Here is a 17,606-nt window from a genome sequence, read left to right on the forward strand (position 1 = left end):
TGTTGTTACTGTTAACTAAAACTAAAACTTGTTTTTCGTAAATTGAAATAAAGCTGAAATTAAATAAAATATTAATATAAATATTACATTAAAATAAAAAAATTATGAAATTAGAAATGTTGCCATGGCAACTATCTAAAATAAAGTATGTTGAAGCTGAAGTATTAAAATTACTAAAACTAAAATAAAAATAAAGCTTACAAAAACTAATAAAAATGTTACAAATCAAAATATTAATAAATACTATAACCATAAATAAATAAAATAACATTATTTTAGGGCAAAAACATAATCTAGATTTTAGACCCATATATATATATATATATATATATATATTCATATATATATATATATATATATATATATATATATATATATATATATATATATATATATATATATATATTATATATATATCTATTTTGCCTATATATATCCATTGAGACCAATATCCTTTTTGCACACACACACACACACATTTTCACACACACACACAGTGGGGCACACACACACTCACACACACACACGTAGTGGGGCTAATTTTCACACTGCCACACTCTAGTGTATATTTTATATATTTAAGTTTTGGCTACAAAAAAAATCATAAATAAAGATTCATTTTAACACTGACCTTTTGTGACAAAACATCCTTTGCTGTCACACTCTATAGTGTAAGCTGTCACAATGGGAAATTACTGTTTATTCCGTTTACTGTTTACTGACACTGAAGTAGGTTATGAAAACGAGAAGTTATGCACTTGGGCTTTCCTTAGATACGTTTGTGACAACTTCCGTGTGTGACAACTAGCCCCGGTCTCGCTTAGTACTGGCAATTATTGGGTATTTTGTGGCCAGAAAGCGTCTGACAAACACAGCATAGTTTTAAATGTTAGAAGTTGCCCAATAAGAGAGTTAGTTTCGATGTTTTCTCCACGCCTCCATGCAGACACGAAGAATAAGACCGCAGTGTAGACTGGTGTGATGATCATATGACCGCCTGAGATTCAACATGGCTCGCGTGCTGCTCTTTTATCTGTTCACTCTGTCCGGTGTTTTCGCCGGACGGTATTTTAATGAGAATGAGCCCTGCTACAGACCCCAGCCGAGGAGAAACCTACAAGGAGTCAAGTATGTCAAACTATCATTTTTTCTAAACTTCATGAAACTCAAATTATAGATAAACATGTGTATGTTCAAGTTACCTGAGTAGTGCATGGAATGTGTCTCTAGGGCCGTGTCTCAAATCTCAATGTCTCAGACAGCAGTTTTGAGTATCAGACGTTTGTTCCAAAGTCACGCGAGTAATAAACACTGTTGAGGCTAAAAAAAATGTCTAGGTAGCTACATTTGGGTTTTAATAGGTTACCATTTAACTTTCTTCTTACTCTTTGAAAAACGTAAAAGAGATAAAATAAATTTAGTAGTGGTCTTTTTTCTTCTGGGTTTGTAAGTTTGTAAGCAAAAATATGTGTTAATGTCATGCTGAGAAATATACAGAAAATATTTTGAAGTTATTTCCTGTACTGTTCTGTATGCTAATATATTTCCTGTTATTCTCTTGTAAACCTTTATTTATAGTTAGTTCATGTAATCGATATTAGCTAAGCTGAGCTTTGGTATGTTCTAATGATATTTTATTTGTTATTAATATTATTCTGGCTCGAATAACACTATGTTTACTATTTTTGGTGTATAAAATATGTGAATTTTCTGCTTTGAACTGATTTGCCAAAATGCGCAGTATTGAGCACAGTATACTGTAGCCCACAATGCAATGCACTCAAATTGACTTTCAATTTCCAGTGTAATGCATGAATCAATTTTCCCATTAATTGGTCATCTCATTTTAATTGTTTGGCTCCATTGTCGCCCAGTGTATTGCAGGCGACTCACGTCATGGCAATTCGGCACATGAAATTATTAAGAGAAAAACACAGCAGAGTGGTGAAAAGGTAGCCGTCATGAGACCGTTTGACACCTGCTTTATTTATGATTATAAATGTCATGCCCTCAAGGTTCATTTCCCATTTTTGGTTGTTAACTGAAGAACAGATGGGCTGTGCATGGGTTATTTGCTGGAGTTTCCTTCATGGCCTCTTGCTGCTTGCTGTGAATGCCTTTTCAGTGTTATTGTGGTTGGTGAAGAGAGAGCTGGATTTGTAGCTTAATGGTATATATAGATGGTTGAACAACTTTTTCTCGTGTTCTTCAGGACTGGACCACGTCCTTATGAATATATGAATTTAAAAGAGCTCCCCAAAGCATGGGACTGGAGAAACATCGACGGCGTCAACTACGTCAGCACCACACGCAACCAACACATACCACAATACTGTGGCTCCTGCTGGGCGCATGGAAGTACTAGTGCTATGGCAGGTGAAGGAAAATATTGTTAAAAATGTAGAGCAGTTCAACCAGTTTCTTTTCTTTTTTCCTTTTTTTTTTTTTTTTGGTGTGTACGTGTGAATCACAAAAGGAAATATTAAGCAAAATGTCCTGGCTGGTTTTTCCCATAAGTTTCTGGTAAATATCTCCATGTTCTGTGGGGAAAAGTAATCAAAAGATTCACATGAGGATGAGTAATTGAAGACACATTTTTGTGAAGCTTGCGTTTTCAAGAGGAACCACAGAACATCACCAGCCCAGTTATAGCCTCTTATGACCTACAGGGTTGTTTAATTATTAAAATTGCAATGATGTGCATGTGTATGCCATTTTACACTTCCGTACCACCTGACTATCATCTGATGTGCAGTTAAGGTGTTTTCCTGATCTCTACATGTTTATACATGTTTGAGATCAGCCACCTTAACACATCAATGAACGTGCCACTTCCTCTTTACCAACATTTTCCACAAATAGTGTGAAAAAATGTCTATGTTAGATGATCTATAACAGTTTTATTACATATTAATCTACAGTGCCATAAATAGTAGGTAGTTTTAAATGCATCTCATTGTTGATAGTATCATTTAACAGTGTCATAATTGAGAAACTCATAATTTTTCATTTGACCACTTGATCTAAAGGTGAAGCACCACGTTTTTGCTAATGCTTAATAAAAAAAAAAAAAAAAGTATTTTGATGTCAATTGCAATAAAGTAAAAATAAAACCACTCTTATTTTTTTTTTGACTGCATGACCTTTTTATTCAATATTTTCTAATAGTGAAGCATATCTTTTTTACTGTCCCTTTGTTGTAAAAGAAAAAAAAGTGCTAAAGTTCCTCTTTTCTTGTCAGCCTATGTAACTTATTTTTTTACTTGTAGATCGTATAAACATCAAGCGGAAAGCAGCATGGCCATCTGCCTATCTCTCTGTCCAAAACGTGATTGACTGTGGTGACGCAGGCTCCTGCCATGGCGGAGATCATTCTGGTGTGTGGGAATATGCAAACAGTAAAGGCATTCCTGATGAAACCTGCAACAACTATCAAGCCAAAGATCAGGGTAAGAAAGTTGTTTGGTTGGGCTCCTGATAGTTTGCTTTCCTGGAGATTTGTTTGGCATTAGTTTGTATATCTGTTTTTTTCAGACTGTAACACCTTTAATCAGTGTGGAACCTGCACAACCTTTGGCGTGTGTAATGTAGTAAAGAACTTCACTCTCTGGAAAGTCGGAGACTATGGCTCAGTCAGCGGGCTGGACAAGATGAAAGCTGAGATCTATTCTGGAGGACCCATCAGGTATACAACATGTAGTGGTATGCAAATGGTTGTGAATAACCAGTATTTGTTGATTTTTGACACTTTGCCTTTGTAGTTGTGGGATCATGGCAACAGAAAAGCTGGATGCGTACACAGGTGGTGTGTACACTGAATACGTACAGGATCCCTATATAAACCACATTGTATCTGTAGCCGGTTGGGGTGTTGATGAGAATGGAGTGGAGTATTGGGTCGTCCGTAATTCTTGGGGAGAGCCATGGGTAAGCAGAACCTGACAGTTGGGCTAGAGTGACCCTATGAACAAATGATGTTGAATGTATTTTCTGCTCTTTTGTTATACAGGGAGAGAAAGGCTGGCTCAGAATAGTCACCAGCGCATACAAGGGCGGCAGTGGGAGCCAGTACAACCTCGCCATCGAAGAGGACTGCATGTATGGAGACCCCATCCTACCCAAAAACTACCTGTAGATGGCTGTGATGTTCTTCACAGAGAAAAGAGCCTTAGATTTGCCAAACATGATTTTTTTGATGCTGCCCAAGATCAGTTGCAGAGGTTTTGTTTGAATCGTTTTTAATCTCAGGAATGTTTTAGAGAAATTTGTACAGATTTGTTTCTGTAATTCTGCATTTGTAGGCCTCCTTTTTATTGGTTTTCTACAAACCCTAGCAAAAAGGGAAACATTTTTTATCCACATTTTTAGGATGTTTTAAATGGACCGAACTCAGGCCAAACGGTCATCTAATGACCTTGTGTGCTGAAAAGGTTTTAGGGTTTGCCATATGTATTAAAAGCAAAATTACATAGTTTGCTATTTTTGAATTTGCTTTTCATGCATCTGTCAAACTTTTTCAATGGGAAGCCTTGAAGTTTTCAATCACACTCTTTAATAAAAGTCTTATCAAGTTCTGCTTCTTGTCATTTTATTGTGGCCATTTTTGGTAAAATGCTTTAATTTAGTTTAAACTTAAGTGGAACTGTCTAAACTGTGTCTTTGTGATCAGTTGTATTCAGTTCTAGCAGCCAAGCAATAATTTTAACAAATGCTTTGAATCTTTGATATAAAGACTACATCAAGTGAGAAACTCAAGTTGCAATGTGGTCACTTTTTTAGTTAAGTTAGTTTGAAAAGATTTCGAAGAATCATATACAGCATTAAGCTGCCTCTTAATGCAACATATTCATTTGCATTAAATGAAACTGGCATCTACTTTTATTGAAGACTAAAACCTCCAAAGAAACATGTCAACAATATACCTGACCAAATATACTGTGACCTTAGAAAGGATGAGACTATAGGCTTAGTACAACCTTGTTTAATAAAAATGATTACAATATACAAAAAGGAAAACCAACGTCATACATGTAGATAATTTCAAAGCAAAATGACTCTGAAATGACCTCAAAAACACACTTTCAAAATGTCAGTATTTTCTGTGGAAGGTCAACACGACAGTATTTACACTGAAATTGGCTGTCAGTCCATGAAGAGTGCTCCGTTCTTATGATCCTTCTGAAACGTCCTACTAATTTCGATGGTTAGTTCATCATAATGAAGTTGGATTTGCAGTGAGCTATAATATAAAATTGGAGATTAATAACCAAGTGTTACATAATTCTGAGTTGCATTTGTATGCCCCACAAGTCATGGTTCCTCTAGATAAAATTATACCCCTTTTAGCGATACTATGAGAAAAAACATCATCCATGATCCATATAGTCAAGCATATTTTCATTTAAAAAACAACTCACCAATGAACTCAGCTACAGGGTCGTGTTCTCCCTCAGTGCGGATTGTTCCCGCTATGCTGTCGTTTTCTAGGATGGGCAAAAACAGCTGAACAAAGTCTGAGGTGTATGGAGGCGTTATCACATCTAGAACCTGTCCGAAATTAAACAGGGACGAGAAAACCAACCTCAGACTCAATAATGATACTGATGCCAGTCATCTATGAAGAAACTGTGCCACTCAAATCAATCAAAGCTCAAAACCAAGACCGAAGCCTCACCTCTGTAACAAAGTATCTGATGAGTGAAATATCTGTGTTGAGCTTCTCAAGACATTTGCGGATGTAGCCGACCACTGGAAGAACATAACCTCGACTCAATAGGTGAACCATACGATCCAGTAATGTCTTCTTGAGCTCCAGCTGAAAAAAACAGAATAGTCAGAATTTAACTTGAGCAATGGAGGAGCAAATAAAAATGCACTGATTCTGCCATTTTTGCAGTCTTACAAACCTGCTCCATGACATCAAGCTGCGAGTGCTCGGTCTCGAACAGTTTGATGAGCAACTGTAAGACCTGCGGATGGAGAAGCTGATGGCATGTGCTGATCTGAGAAATAAAGACAAATGTTAATGCTTATCGATGGTGAATCAGAATCTTCATAATTATGGTTTGGGAAGTGACCAGTTCATACTCTGTTAGTATATTTCATTTACCTCATCCAGTAGTGCTAGATGGACAGGAGTGTGGTCTGTCTGTAGCTGGAAGTAACGAGGCTCAGACACTGTCCAGTCGACCCACTTCAGCACTCCCATCGCTACCACTGGAAACCTGCCATGCAAATCCAGAAATACCAAATGTATAATCTTACAACACATCACCATTCAAAAAGTCAGTAAGGTTTTTAAAAACAAATGAATACTTGTATTCAGCAAGGATGCATTAAATTGATCAAAAGCCATTTATAATTAAAAGATTTAAAATAAATGTTATTCTTTTGAACTTTCTACTCAATATAAAGATTCCTTAAAAAATATAGACATCTGTTTGTTTATACCTTATGCACTGGTATAACGTGCTGAGCTCTGCTACTAGCTCAGTAGCTCCCTTGTTCTCATTGCAGCAGAGATTATGAACCGTCTCAATGGCCTTTGAGGTCGACTTCAGCTCATCTTTATTTATATTCACACGCTTGTTCTGGAAATAAGTCATATTTTATGTAATTCTCTACAAGATTTCTTGTCAGAATAATGAACTGAGAAATATGCTTTTTTTTTTTTTATACATAATGTGTTAAGTGTGTATTTAACCTTTTTCCATGTTTCCACAACACTAGCAGCATACGCTAAAATGTGGATGTATTTGTGCTTGTGGTCCTGGTTGATTTTAGCTCCGGGTTTAAATAGTGACTGCATGAACAGATCCAAAAAGGCAGGAACTCGGATCTACATGGAGAAAGAAGCAGTTTAGGTAACATCAGTTTAGTAGATACAGTTTTCTGTAGGTATTTGTTAAAGGAATATTTCACCCAAAAATTAAACTTTAAACACTCTCAGGTCATCCAAGATGTAGATGGGTTTGATTCTTCATCAGAACAGATTTGGTGAAATGTAACATTACATCACTTGCTCATCAATGGATCCTCTGCGGTGAATGGGTGCCGTCAGAATGAGAGTCCAAACAGTTCTTAAAAACCATCACAATAATCCACACAACTACATCATTTAACATCTGAAGCAAAAAGCTGCTTCTGCAATATTGCGTTCTCCAGTGAAAAAGTAATCTTTTCTGAATCAGGAGTGAAATATGCCCAGCAAAAACAGTCCAAACCAGTTCTAAACAAACATGTCAGTGGATTTTGATGTGAGAGGACAACAGAGACAGCTTTTTTCACTGCAGGAAACATAATAAATAATGGACAGTTCAAAGTTAAAATGCCTTAATGATAGACTTTTTTCTTACAAACATCTTACATATATTCATTGATGGTCTGGAGACGTGTGGACTACTTGTGGATTATTGTGATGTTTTTATCAACTGTTTGGACTCTCATTCTGACGGGACCCATTCACTGCAGAGGATCAATTGATGAGCAAGTGATGTGATGCTACATTTCTCCAAATCTGTTCCAATGAAGAAATAAACTCTGTATATTGGACAGCCTGAAGGTGATTTTTGTGTGAACTATTTCTTTAAGCTAAAAACAAAACTTTAGAAATATAGTAGATTTATGTGCATTTTCATAACTTAAACATAAATACACAATGGGTTTGGAGTATTAAGCATTTCTTCTATTCATTTCACTTTTGAATTAGCTTGTTTCCTGATCTAGCTCTCTAAAAAAAAACTGCAGTTGTATACTTCAAATATTATTATTTTTTGACAAATTGCTTATGCTTTTTTGTTATAAGTAGCTTTGGATTAAATTGTTGGCTAAATGCATAAACGTAAAGTAGATTCTGACCAGTTCTACAGGAGGTGGATCCATGCTACTGAACATCTTGAACAGGACTGTGATATCTGCTGGGTTCAGAGCCCCTTTGGACAGCATGGCACCAAGAGCCTGGCATGCACGCGGATACGCAGCAGCTGTGCCCAGCGCTAATGTGATCTGACTGGCATCATGTCCCCTAAACACAGCAAACAAATCAATAACATAGTTATTATTAATTATCAGATCAATAAGGCAGATGAAACAACTCCATGTTACACAAAAGCACCTCTCATGGGCATATTTCTGTACTTCCTGTCCAATTCGCCGCATTGCTGAGCCGCCCTGCTCCTCTTGAGCGAGGATGGACATCATGGCTTGAGCGAACAAGTATGTGTGCTCTCCGTGACAAACCATCTTCTGCTCAAAACACACACAAGAATGAGATCGGATTATAAAAACACAATCATAAACAAATATAGCGACTTCAAAAAGATGCTCACAGCAAATTCAGGCAGATTTTTCTCCAGGTTCTGTTCCCCTCCATCCAGCAGTGTGGCGAGAGAGGTTCGCAGGACTCTGGAGAAAACCTCCAACTGTTGACAGGCTGTGGACACGCTTGTGATCTCTCCTTGATATCCTGCATCTGAAATCAACTAAAGACAACATATACGATCAAGAAACATGTTTTACCACTACATAAACTCATTTCAGCAATATGAACAGCTTTGACTCACTTCAGCCCAATTTTTGTTACCTTGACAGTGAAGTTGAGCATCAGGCAGTCTGGATGAGCCTCAGCTAGTTTGTAGAACAGATCTCTCCATGTTGTGTGTGCTATCATCTGCTCCAGCCATGCTGGTGTCTGAACAGAGATGAACATTAAGCTCATTAGCCTGATAAACAAAGTCAGACTGTAAGCAGCAAAACAATTCTTCTGTATTGTGGAGGTTATTATGAAGATTCCAAGTGTAATGGATTGTCGAAAAACAGAAAACGTAAAGCGGGGTTTTACACTCAGACATGTCAAGACCTAAAACATGCATTTACACAATAGATAAGGTGACTTTTAACTTCATGTTCATTGTGAAAATCAATACTTCTGACTATTGTTTCTGGAAATAACTAATAAGTACAGTCTCTACAATATTTATGCAACAAATTAAGTCTTTATAAATACCATACAAATAAATAATTCTTAAAAAGATGAAAAGGGAAAAAAAAAACTTGTAACTTTTTGCAGCTATTTAGCAAATCTTAAAAGGGAAAACAAAAAAATGCTAATCCCTAAAATGAAGGAAAGATTTAGTATTACAACGAATTATGAAAAAGGAAAAAGTGTACTTAACTTCATAGAAACTTTATCATTTATTGAAAAAAAAATATATATACATATATTAGTGCTGTCAAACGATTAATCGTGATTAATCACATCCAAAGTAAAAGTTTTTGTTTACATAATATATATTATGTATATATAAATACACACACATGCATGTATATATTTCTTAAAAATATATTATGTTTATATATAAAATATATTTATTTATAATATAAATATTGAAATGTAAATATATATATATATTTTTATATAATAAAAAAAACTTACCTCTCCCTCAACAGTGAAAATAGAATCTGCTTTCTGAGGGTCAAAGTGTTTGATTAAGAGACTCTTTAAATGATTCTCCACACGCTCCTGCACCTGCGCGGGCTCCACACCTGCAAAAGAGAAACACACGAAATTCAGTTTTTTTTTTTAATCACAGGTGTGACTCTCAAACTGTCCCGTTCATCTTTTTTATATACTGTTTTACATACACTTGTAGGTTTTTTTTTCACGCGCCGTAAATATCTCACCTGTAACCATGGTGACACGCGTCCAATGGGAGCGTGAGTTCGTCCGTTAATTAATCCACAACAGCTTTTATTTCTGTAACGTTATGTCGTGTTGAGTATTTGACTCGTGTGAAGACTACAAAACTGACCAGAGCAGGTCCGTTTACAAAAATGACTGGATTTAAAACCTTCAGATGACAAAGCTGATATCGATGTCTCTGTAAGTTACCGAAACCACACACACACACACACGAAACACCGGAGAGACGAGCGACTCTTTCACACTGTAACGTTACGACTTGACAGACAACTAACGTTAGTTCAACTCGCTCTGGTTTAACTAACGTTACTAATTTATACAAGTTGTCCAGTAAGTTACGTTCCTATTAACGAAAATTTTCTGCTAGTCCTTAAAATTGACGGCCATCGAATGCGGCTGTCACTCTCGTTAATAACCGAAATGTGTTTGAACGTAACCGTTATTACAAACTCAAATAACGTTAGTAGACGGACAACCGTATTCTGCTAATGTGATATAGGGAGTCGTGAAGTGTGCAGAAATTCAAATATAACGCCATTTATTCAGGATATTTGTGTAACGTTCACTGACCCATCTGAATGAGCCACTCCGCCAGAAGATTGACCGTCTGTGCTACAGCAGAGTAGTTCTCTGACAGCAGCTGGATGACATGCTCAGGTGACCCACCTGCCTGGAAATACCTGCGGAGACACGGACACGAATTCACCTGCACTCACCGATGAGATGTCTGCCTAAGTTCAAAGTTGCTCTGAATCATCTTCCCCTTTTTATCTATACAAATCAAATCACCCTCTCTCCATTCGGTCGACTTACGTTTTCAGGGTGTTAAACACGGTGGGCTCCATGATATAGTCTCTGCTGGAGAATTTCTGCAGACACTCCTCTTGAACTTTCCCATCAGCCTCAGCATCCGCGTATCCATCCTCCTGGAGCGACAGAAAGAGGGGAAACAAGCAATATGTAGTGGCGAATAACGAGAGTCCAGTAGTTCTTCGATCAAGATATTATTTGTGCATACAATCTAACATATTAACTCTCGATATTAAATTATAATAATTAATAACACGGAAAATTACGTATATGGACATATATGACAGCACTAGCGAAGTTATTATTATAATTATTTTTAAAGATGGCACGATGGTTTTTGTATATGTACCATGTTTCATCACGGTGCAATCATGGATTTTGCACATGTTCCACGTTATTATATTAACTACCCTGGAGAGTTTCATATAAATACGAGTATGGTACCACGATAGTAACTTACTTTTTGTAAGGGTGAATGAAAAGCAAAGCAACTCCTGAGTTCAAAATTGTAGATAGTAAATCAGAATATAATTGCATGGTTTTGGTGTCCGTTACCGTGTTGCCGTCTTGTCCCTCCCATTCTCCAACATTGCCGTAGTATTCTTCGTCCATTGAGAGAAATAAACGGATTTCTTTAATACAGAAAAGCGACTGTTTACTAAACACATACGAGAACACCGAACGGCGCGTGTATAATACGTCACCTGATAACGGAATAGAGCGCTCCCGTCTGGACTGGAGACTACAGAAATCCTTGAAAAGGACTTTGATTGCACACTGAGATAATGTGTAGTTGACTGTGACTGGAATGACCGTAAATATAAATAGTAACGATCTTGTTTTATTCTTTAATACAGTGTCAAACAATATGTAATGTAATCAGTCAAATCCGCTGTTGAAAGCGTAGACCAGGGTTTGTCACATGATATCTGATACTTTTTTCAGCGCTGTTCGATCTGTACCAAATACACTTTGTTTGTAACATAGACTGTAAAAAAAGAGTCTGTACCAATCAAGAACCAATTTCATTACTTATTAAAAACAAAAACAAAAATAAAAATATATAGAGTGAGAAAGATTGCTGGAGCAGATTTCAACTGGGTTAAACTGATTATACTTACCTATTAAAATAGATTCTGGTTACCGGGCAGTCAAGTCAAGCGCCCTCTGGAGGAAAACAGGTTGTGTCCCATAAGAAAAAGTTGTTTGCTAGAAAAATGTGCCGCCCAATGAGAGTGCTGTATACTCCTAATCTGTCAGAAGAGCCATTTTGAGCAGCGCTGTTTGAAATCATCTGGTCAAACAAACCAATGGCAACTTTATCCAAAAGTCAGGTTTAGATCCAGATGTTGTACACACTGTATATTTGATATTGAAAAAAACTGGATAGATCATCTATATACCATTTTTAAAAGTACTAAAAACTTTCTATGAAATGGTCGTAGCTCAGCCTAAGGTATTAATTAAATTAGATTTGAAAGGTTTATATAATATTTATTATTAAATGTTTTTGACATTTTAAAGAAAAAGGTAGAGTATTAGGAAATAATCTATTAACTGCCAGCAGATGGCGCTGAATGTGAGTGTACTGAGAAATACATCCAGTCCAGTAGGTGTCCCTGCAGTTCATGGGAAGTTGAGAGTGACCAACACTGAATAAAAGCTTCCAGCAAAAAGGAATTTGCTTTTAAATGACAAAACTTATTAATAATATATACACAATACATAAATGTCCAGTGACTTAGAGCTAATATACCCTGAGAAACAAAAACAAACTTCTGTCATGATACCTTCTAGAAATGTATTGAACTCAAGATATGTGTAGGTCATTATGAAGTTCTAATGATAATAAATTATTGTTATTGTGGCTAAGACTTGTAGAAACAATAGACCTTGTTGTTAGATATCCCCATTTGAATGAAACTAATTTAGGATTTAAATACTGTGAAATGTAATTCTATATTTACAAGACGAGATGAAAATCTAAGTAACATGGGTTGTATTTGCAAGTACACTCAATACTGTGTTTGGCTTGGTGTTGAGACTCCCTGGAACATCAGCAGATTTCCTTAGGAAGTGGGAAACTAAAATATATTCAGCCTCTTACGTTATATTATATAAGCTAATGGTTTAAATCGTAACTCCAAATTAATTGTGTACTGCATAACATTTTTCTGATGTCTGTTTCCTGAACTGCTGTTGCTGACAGCAGCTAATACATTAAAAAATAGCTTCTTTTGTTTTGTTTTTTTAAGATCATAAACATGGTGTAATGACTTCTGATATCAAGAATATAGCAGAATATATACAATAAGCAGAATCTGTAAACTGAGTGTGTGATGATGCAAACCATCAAGGTGATAGATTCAAAACAAGTTCATTAAGTTTGTTTTAAACACTACAATTAATATTTTTCCAGTATAGTGGCCATTTTCAAAGTGAACCTCTTTTATGGGACCCTACTATGGGAAACATACACTAATGTAGGCTTCTTATTTCAGTTTAAAGGTGATAATGTAAGATGTTGCAAATGTGCTTGAAAAATGCATCAAAGTTTGTCATGATTATCCATGTGCCTGCCTGCGAAACATATGAGCAACCAGATGATTTCCAAAATCATATTAGGATGTGCAATGCATAGTGCCATTGAAACTGTCAGTTTAAGCAGCAAATAATAACATTTCGCTTCTTTGGAAACATGTAGCAAATGGTATATTAGACCTTTAAGAACCACCATCACTGTAAGAGCAACTACATTATCCTTTATAGTTTGATTTGGGCCATAAAACAGAGTTAGCCTTGTGAAAAGAGTGTGTGCATGTGTGTGTCACTCAGACAGTGTTACACTCTTCTTTTACTGCTGTAATTTGAATCTTTGTACAAAATGTACAGTAAGTGTGAGAGACATGGAAAAAAAGCAACATATACACTGAAAACACTTCTTATAGAGACAGTCAGGCAAGGGGGCGTTTGGTACTCGAATCTCACTCACTTATTGCTGCAGCGAGTCTGAACTAGAAAATAAAATAAAAAAAGTAAACATAATAAAATGTCATAGCTTAACATCTCCCCCCACCCCATCCCATAACAAATAATAATAATAATAATAATAATTTTATATCTATATATACCTGTACCACATTTTGCAGAAAACACAACCGGATCAGACCGGTTAAACGTTAGAGTTTTTGATTCAAATTTTGGCATTTTGGGGAAAAAAAAAAAAAGGTATAAAATGACAAATAAATAAAACAAAAATAAATACTTTGTTTGTATAACAAAGTGGACCATTAAAGCACCAAAAGCTGGCCCCTGCTTTCATGTGATTGAGTAGCAGGACAGGAAGTGTGGTACAGAGAGGGTAACGATTGGTCATTGTCCGGTGATGGGTGGCCTCTTTTTGTTAGTATGTCAGTTTGTAGAGCAGCCATTTCTTTTTTTCTTTTTCTTTTTTTTATATAAAGAAATAAACATGAATACCATGGGAGGGGGGATATGAACCCAAAATCTGACTGTGCAGCTATGAAAACAATTTGTACACTTAATACATCGACAGATTTGCTGTCTTTTTAACTCATTTTTAGCAAAGGAATTTGGTTTTTTACGAAGAGACAAGCAATATTTTTGCATTTGGATAATTTTCTCCTTCAACAGAGTTAAAGCTAAAAAAAAAAAAAAAAAAAAAAAAAAAAAGCCCCACGCCCTGCCTCCAAAAATGTTGACTGTTGTCACGGATCAAAAAAGGCAATTAAAACCTGTAAAAAGCAAACACATATATATATAAATAATATATTTACACATATAAATATATATATTTATATATACTGTATATAATGTTTCTTGCTTTGTACTACACAGCATCAGGCGTTTCATCTTGATCCTAAAACAAACCAGAGGCAGGTTAAATGAATAAAAATAAAAACGGGGGGAGGGGGACGTGACAGACAGCAGCTCCCCCCAAACTCCACTGATAAGAAGTGTCAGTAAAAGTTGCGCTCTGTCGCCGATCTGGTGTCACGCGTTCTTCGTTCTCAAGTTGTACGGGAGGCCGGTTCGTGATCGGCACAAGGAGGGGTGGGGAGGGGCAACTTCCACCCAGAGTCTGATGAGCAAACAGGCAATCAGGGAGGGGGTCGGGGGGTCAGAGTTCAAGGGAATCGACAGAGGCAGGGCAGAGCCAAACAGCGCAATGAAACATATCTTACTTACATCTTAGCTCATTTTACACGTACAGTCGTGATCAAGGCACAGGGAGCTTCTACAAGTTACTTTTTTCTTCAATAAAGTTGTACAAAATAATACATTTTACAGTCTGTACAAGAATAATGATCCAGCAGAGAAATCAAAAGACAGACCAAAAGCCAGGCTAAAGGGGAGGAGAGGAAGTCGGAGGGGAGGAAGGGGGTGGGGTTGAGCGACTAGGCCATCCATTAGACGTCCTTCTCATGTCTCGCGTCATTACACGGTCTTACCCTCGGTCTGATGAAGTCCCCACATGTCAGTGTACAAGATTTTTGCAGCAGGGAGGAGACAGACAGAGAGAAAGATAAGGGGAGGAGAAAGAACGAGAGAGAGAGAGAGAGAGAGAGAGAGGAATGACACTCGGAAAACAGGAGGTTTAAAATGGTGCATATTTGCACACGCCAACACAAACTGGGGAAACTAACAAACAGAAAGAGATTGTATTATTATAGGAATATCTCTCATATATATATATATATATATATATATATATATATATATATATATATATATATATATATATATATATAGGATTTTTTGCACTGCATTTAGTTCACTGTTCTGCATGAATCTAGCATTGCATGCGCTCGCCTCTCCTGCGATGTATCTCGATAAGGGAGTCATGTGATGGGTCTTGTGTTCAAGTCATTCTCTGCTCCACACGCAAAGTAACCCAGGGCAGTAAATGCTCCAAACCCTCCATTTTTGTTTGGGGGGAAAAAAGAAGACATTTTGCTCTACTTTCTGTTTTGTTTTGTTTTAACATACGGTCCGTCGTTTGCTCTCCTCCGGTGGGGTCTGTCCACCTTTGGGGGTGGGATGTGGTTTTGGGAAAAGGGAAATGGGGAAAAGGTGAGGGGGACGTGCCAGACTCGCACAGGCACTAAACGTTCAACAGGACCAAAACAGTGTAGGATAAGAATAGCGTGTGTATGTCTTGTGCGTGCGCATCAATACAAGTATGGTGTTTAGGCATATGACTGGAAAAAGACAAGTTTGACGTGTAACATACATAGGACTGTGGGTCAGGAGTTTAGCTGGACGCATTATGTGTCTGTATGTGTACGAAATGGCTTCCTTGTCCTGAGCAGTTCTGGACAGTTTTCTTTCTTCCCTCTTTTCTCCCCCCTCCCTCTCACATGTTTTGTTTTCCTCTCTCTCTTTTTATTAACATCGGTAGTCCTTGGCTGTGTTAACAAGTCTTTTTGCCAGATATCACAGCCACGCTTTCATCAGTAACACAGTGCGTCCCCTTGCCCCAGCCCCTAGTCACTCAGGATGGAGAAAGGCCCTGTGTGTGTCTGTATGTATGTATGTGTGTGTGTGTGTGTGTGTGTGTATATATGCATGTGTGTAAGTGTAAGAGGTGGGGACTCATCAGTTTGAAGGTTTGTGGTTTGATACTGGGGCGTGATGTAGGGCAGGGGGGCCTAAAGAAAGTTCAGGTGGTGAGTTTGCGTCCCGTCATCCCTGCTGCGATCACAAGAGTTCGTACTGTCGTAGGTGCATGCGCTGGATGATGTCTCTGCAGTCGTTAAACACTCGGCTGATGTTTTCCGTGTCCACGGCGCAGGTGAAGTGGGGGTAGCAGTAGTGCCGGCCATCTCCACTCGCTGTACTGATCCTCTAAATAGACAAAACAACAACAAAAAATTGAACTCATGGTAATTTTATTAGGACTGGCAACATGACATGGTTTAAATTGCAATGCAAGTCATTCTCTCACAAAAACATATACTTAAATATCCCTTTATATATGAGCATATATATTTGTATATATAAAGTAATGTTTAGGATTAGTAAGATTAGTAATGTGTTTTTAGATATTAAAAAAAAGATTTTACAAAAAAAAAACAACAACAAATGCCATAGTTTAGGACATAAGGTGATGGGTTGCTATGATGATTTTGATGCCACAGAAGAACCAGACTCACCAAGAACTCATCTCGGATGAAATATTTTGCTCTCGTAACTCGTGGATCTTCCCCTTGCTCTGGTGTTGCTGACAGAAAGAAAGAATCTTGTTAATAACACTGATGGTGTGATATCCAAAGTTTCTACTGTGCTTAAGATTAATATATGAATATGCATTCAATTCAACTATACGGACTGAAAATCATTTTTCTTCACTGACCATCATCTGGTGTAGTGTAGCGTGCAAACTCGGGGAAGTAATCCTCAATTTTTGATTTTCCTGCCAAAACCTTCTCAGCCAGCAAGTCCTGCTTGTTTAGGAACAGAATGACAGAAATAGTTCGAAGCCACCTGGAAAGCAAGGAGAGAAAAAGATTAAGAGTTTTTTACATTTTCTGACGAAAATGTGAGTGGTGCGGAAGTATACACTCATTCAGCCCTCTTTTTACATGTGTAATCATGTTTTAGGTGTCTCAAGGGTACCTGTTATTCCAGATGTTCTTGAACAGGTTAAGTGCCTCCTGGAGTCTGTTGGTCTGATTGTCCTCTCTGAGCACCATGTTATAACTGCTGCTGGCTACCACGAAAATGATGGCTGTCACATCTGTAACAAGAGAGAAAATATGTTTGACTGTACACTTTGAACAAGCAATGCAAACCAACCATCATAAAACTCTTCCTTAATTACAAAAAATTTATAATGATTAATAAACCAATATATTGGCCAGACTAATAACCTTTGTGTCAGTGAATAGCCAAAATGACAGTCCTTTCATTATTATTGATTATATTATTTAAGTAATAAAAACAGCATTTACCATTAAAACACTGGATCCATTTCCTGCGTTCATCTCTCTGTCCGCCAACATCAAACATACTGCAGAAAAAAAAAAAAAAAAAAAAAAAAAAAAAAAAGAGGAAACATCAGTTAGCCAGCCAC

At 37.0% G+C, this 17,606-nt stretch overlaps 3 protein-coding genes and 1 pseudogene across 4 annotated transcripts in view; 2 read left to right on the forward strand and 2 right to left on the reverse strand.

Moving 5' to 3' along the window:
* The first annotated feature begins 775 nt into the window (after nt 1–775).
* On the forward strand, nt 776–4,575 carry LOC109058538 (cathepsin Z-like). The gene is made up of 6 exons (XM_019075739.2): nt 776–1,128; nt 2,213–2,376; nt 3,270–3,449; nt 3,535–3,685; nt 3,762–3,927; nt 4,010–4,575. Exons 1-6 carry the CDS (start codon nt 1,010–1,012, stop codon nt 4,133–4,135), a joined length of 906 nt encoding a protein of 301 aa, XP_018931284.1. The 5' UTR covers nt 776–1,009; the 3' UTR covers nt 4,136–4,575.
* Nucleotides 4,576–4,966: 391 nt separating this feature from the next.
* LOC109058528 (negative elongation factor D) lies at nt 4,967–11,234 on the reverse strand. Of its 2 annotated transcripts, none has more exons than XM_042726501.1 (15): nt 11,066–11,234; nt 10,514–10,626; nt 10,271–10,380; nt 9,434–9,543; nt 8,582–8,689; nt 8,328–8,480; nt 8,114–8,244; nt 7,858–8,023; nt 6,704–6,838; nt 6,451–6,590; nt 6,110–6,224; nt 5,907–6,002; nt 5,675–5,815; nt 5,418–5,547; nt 4,967–5,239 (listed from the first exon to the last, which is right to left on the reverse strand). In XM_042726501.1, the coding sequence occupies exons 1-15, from the start codon at nt 11,120–11,122 to the stop codon at nt 5,205–5,207; spliced, it is 1,740 nt and encodes a 579-aa protein (XP_042582435.1). In that variant the 5' UTR covers nt 11,123–11,234; the 3' UTR covers nt 4,967–5,204. The 2 variants fall into 2 exon arrangements, with proteins under 2 accessions (XP_042582435.1, XP_042582436.1); XM_042726502.1 differs by having other exon boundaries at nt 10,971–11,118.
* Nucleotides 9,744–17,606, forward strand: part of LOC122134086 (tubulin beta chain-like) — a 50,776-nt gene continuing 42,913 nt past the window's right edge. The window contains exon 1 of the mRNA XM_042726504.1: nt 9,744–9,880. The gene's annotated coding sequence lies outside the window, so the exon portion shown is untranslated. The remainder of the gene's footprint in view (nt 9,881–17,606) is intronic.
* Nucleotides 13,197–17,606, reverse strand: part of LOC109082323 — a 40,911-nt pseudogene continuing 36,501 nt past the window's right edge.

Source organism: Cyprinus carpio, chromosome B6 (genome assembly GCF_018340385.1).
Source record: "Cyprinus carpio isolate SPL01 chromosome B6, ASM1834038v1, whole genome shotgun sequence".
Taxonomy (NCBI): Eukaryota; Metazoa; Chordata; class Actinopteri; order Cypriniformes; family Cyprinidae; genus Cyprinus; species Cyprinus carpio.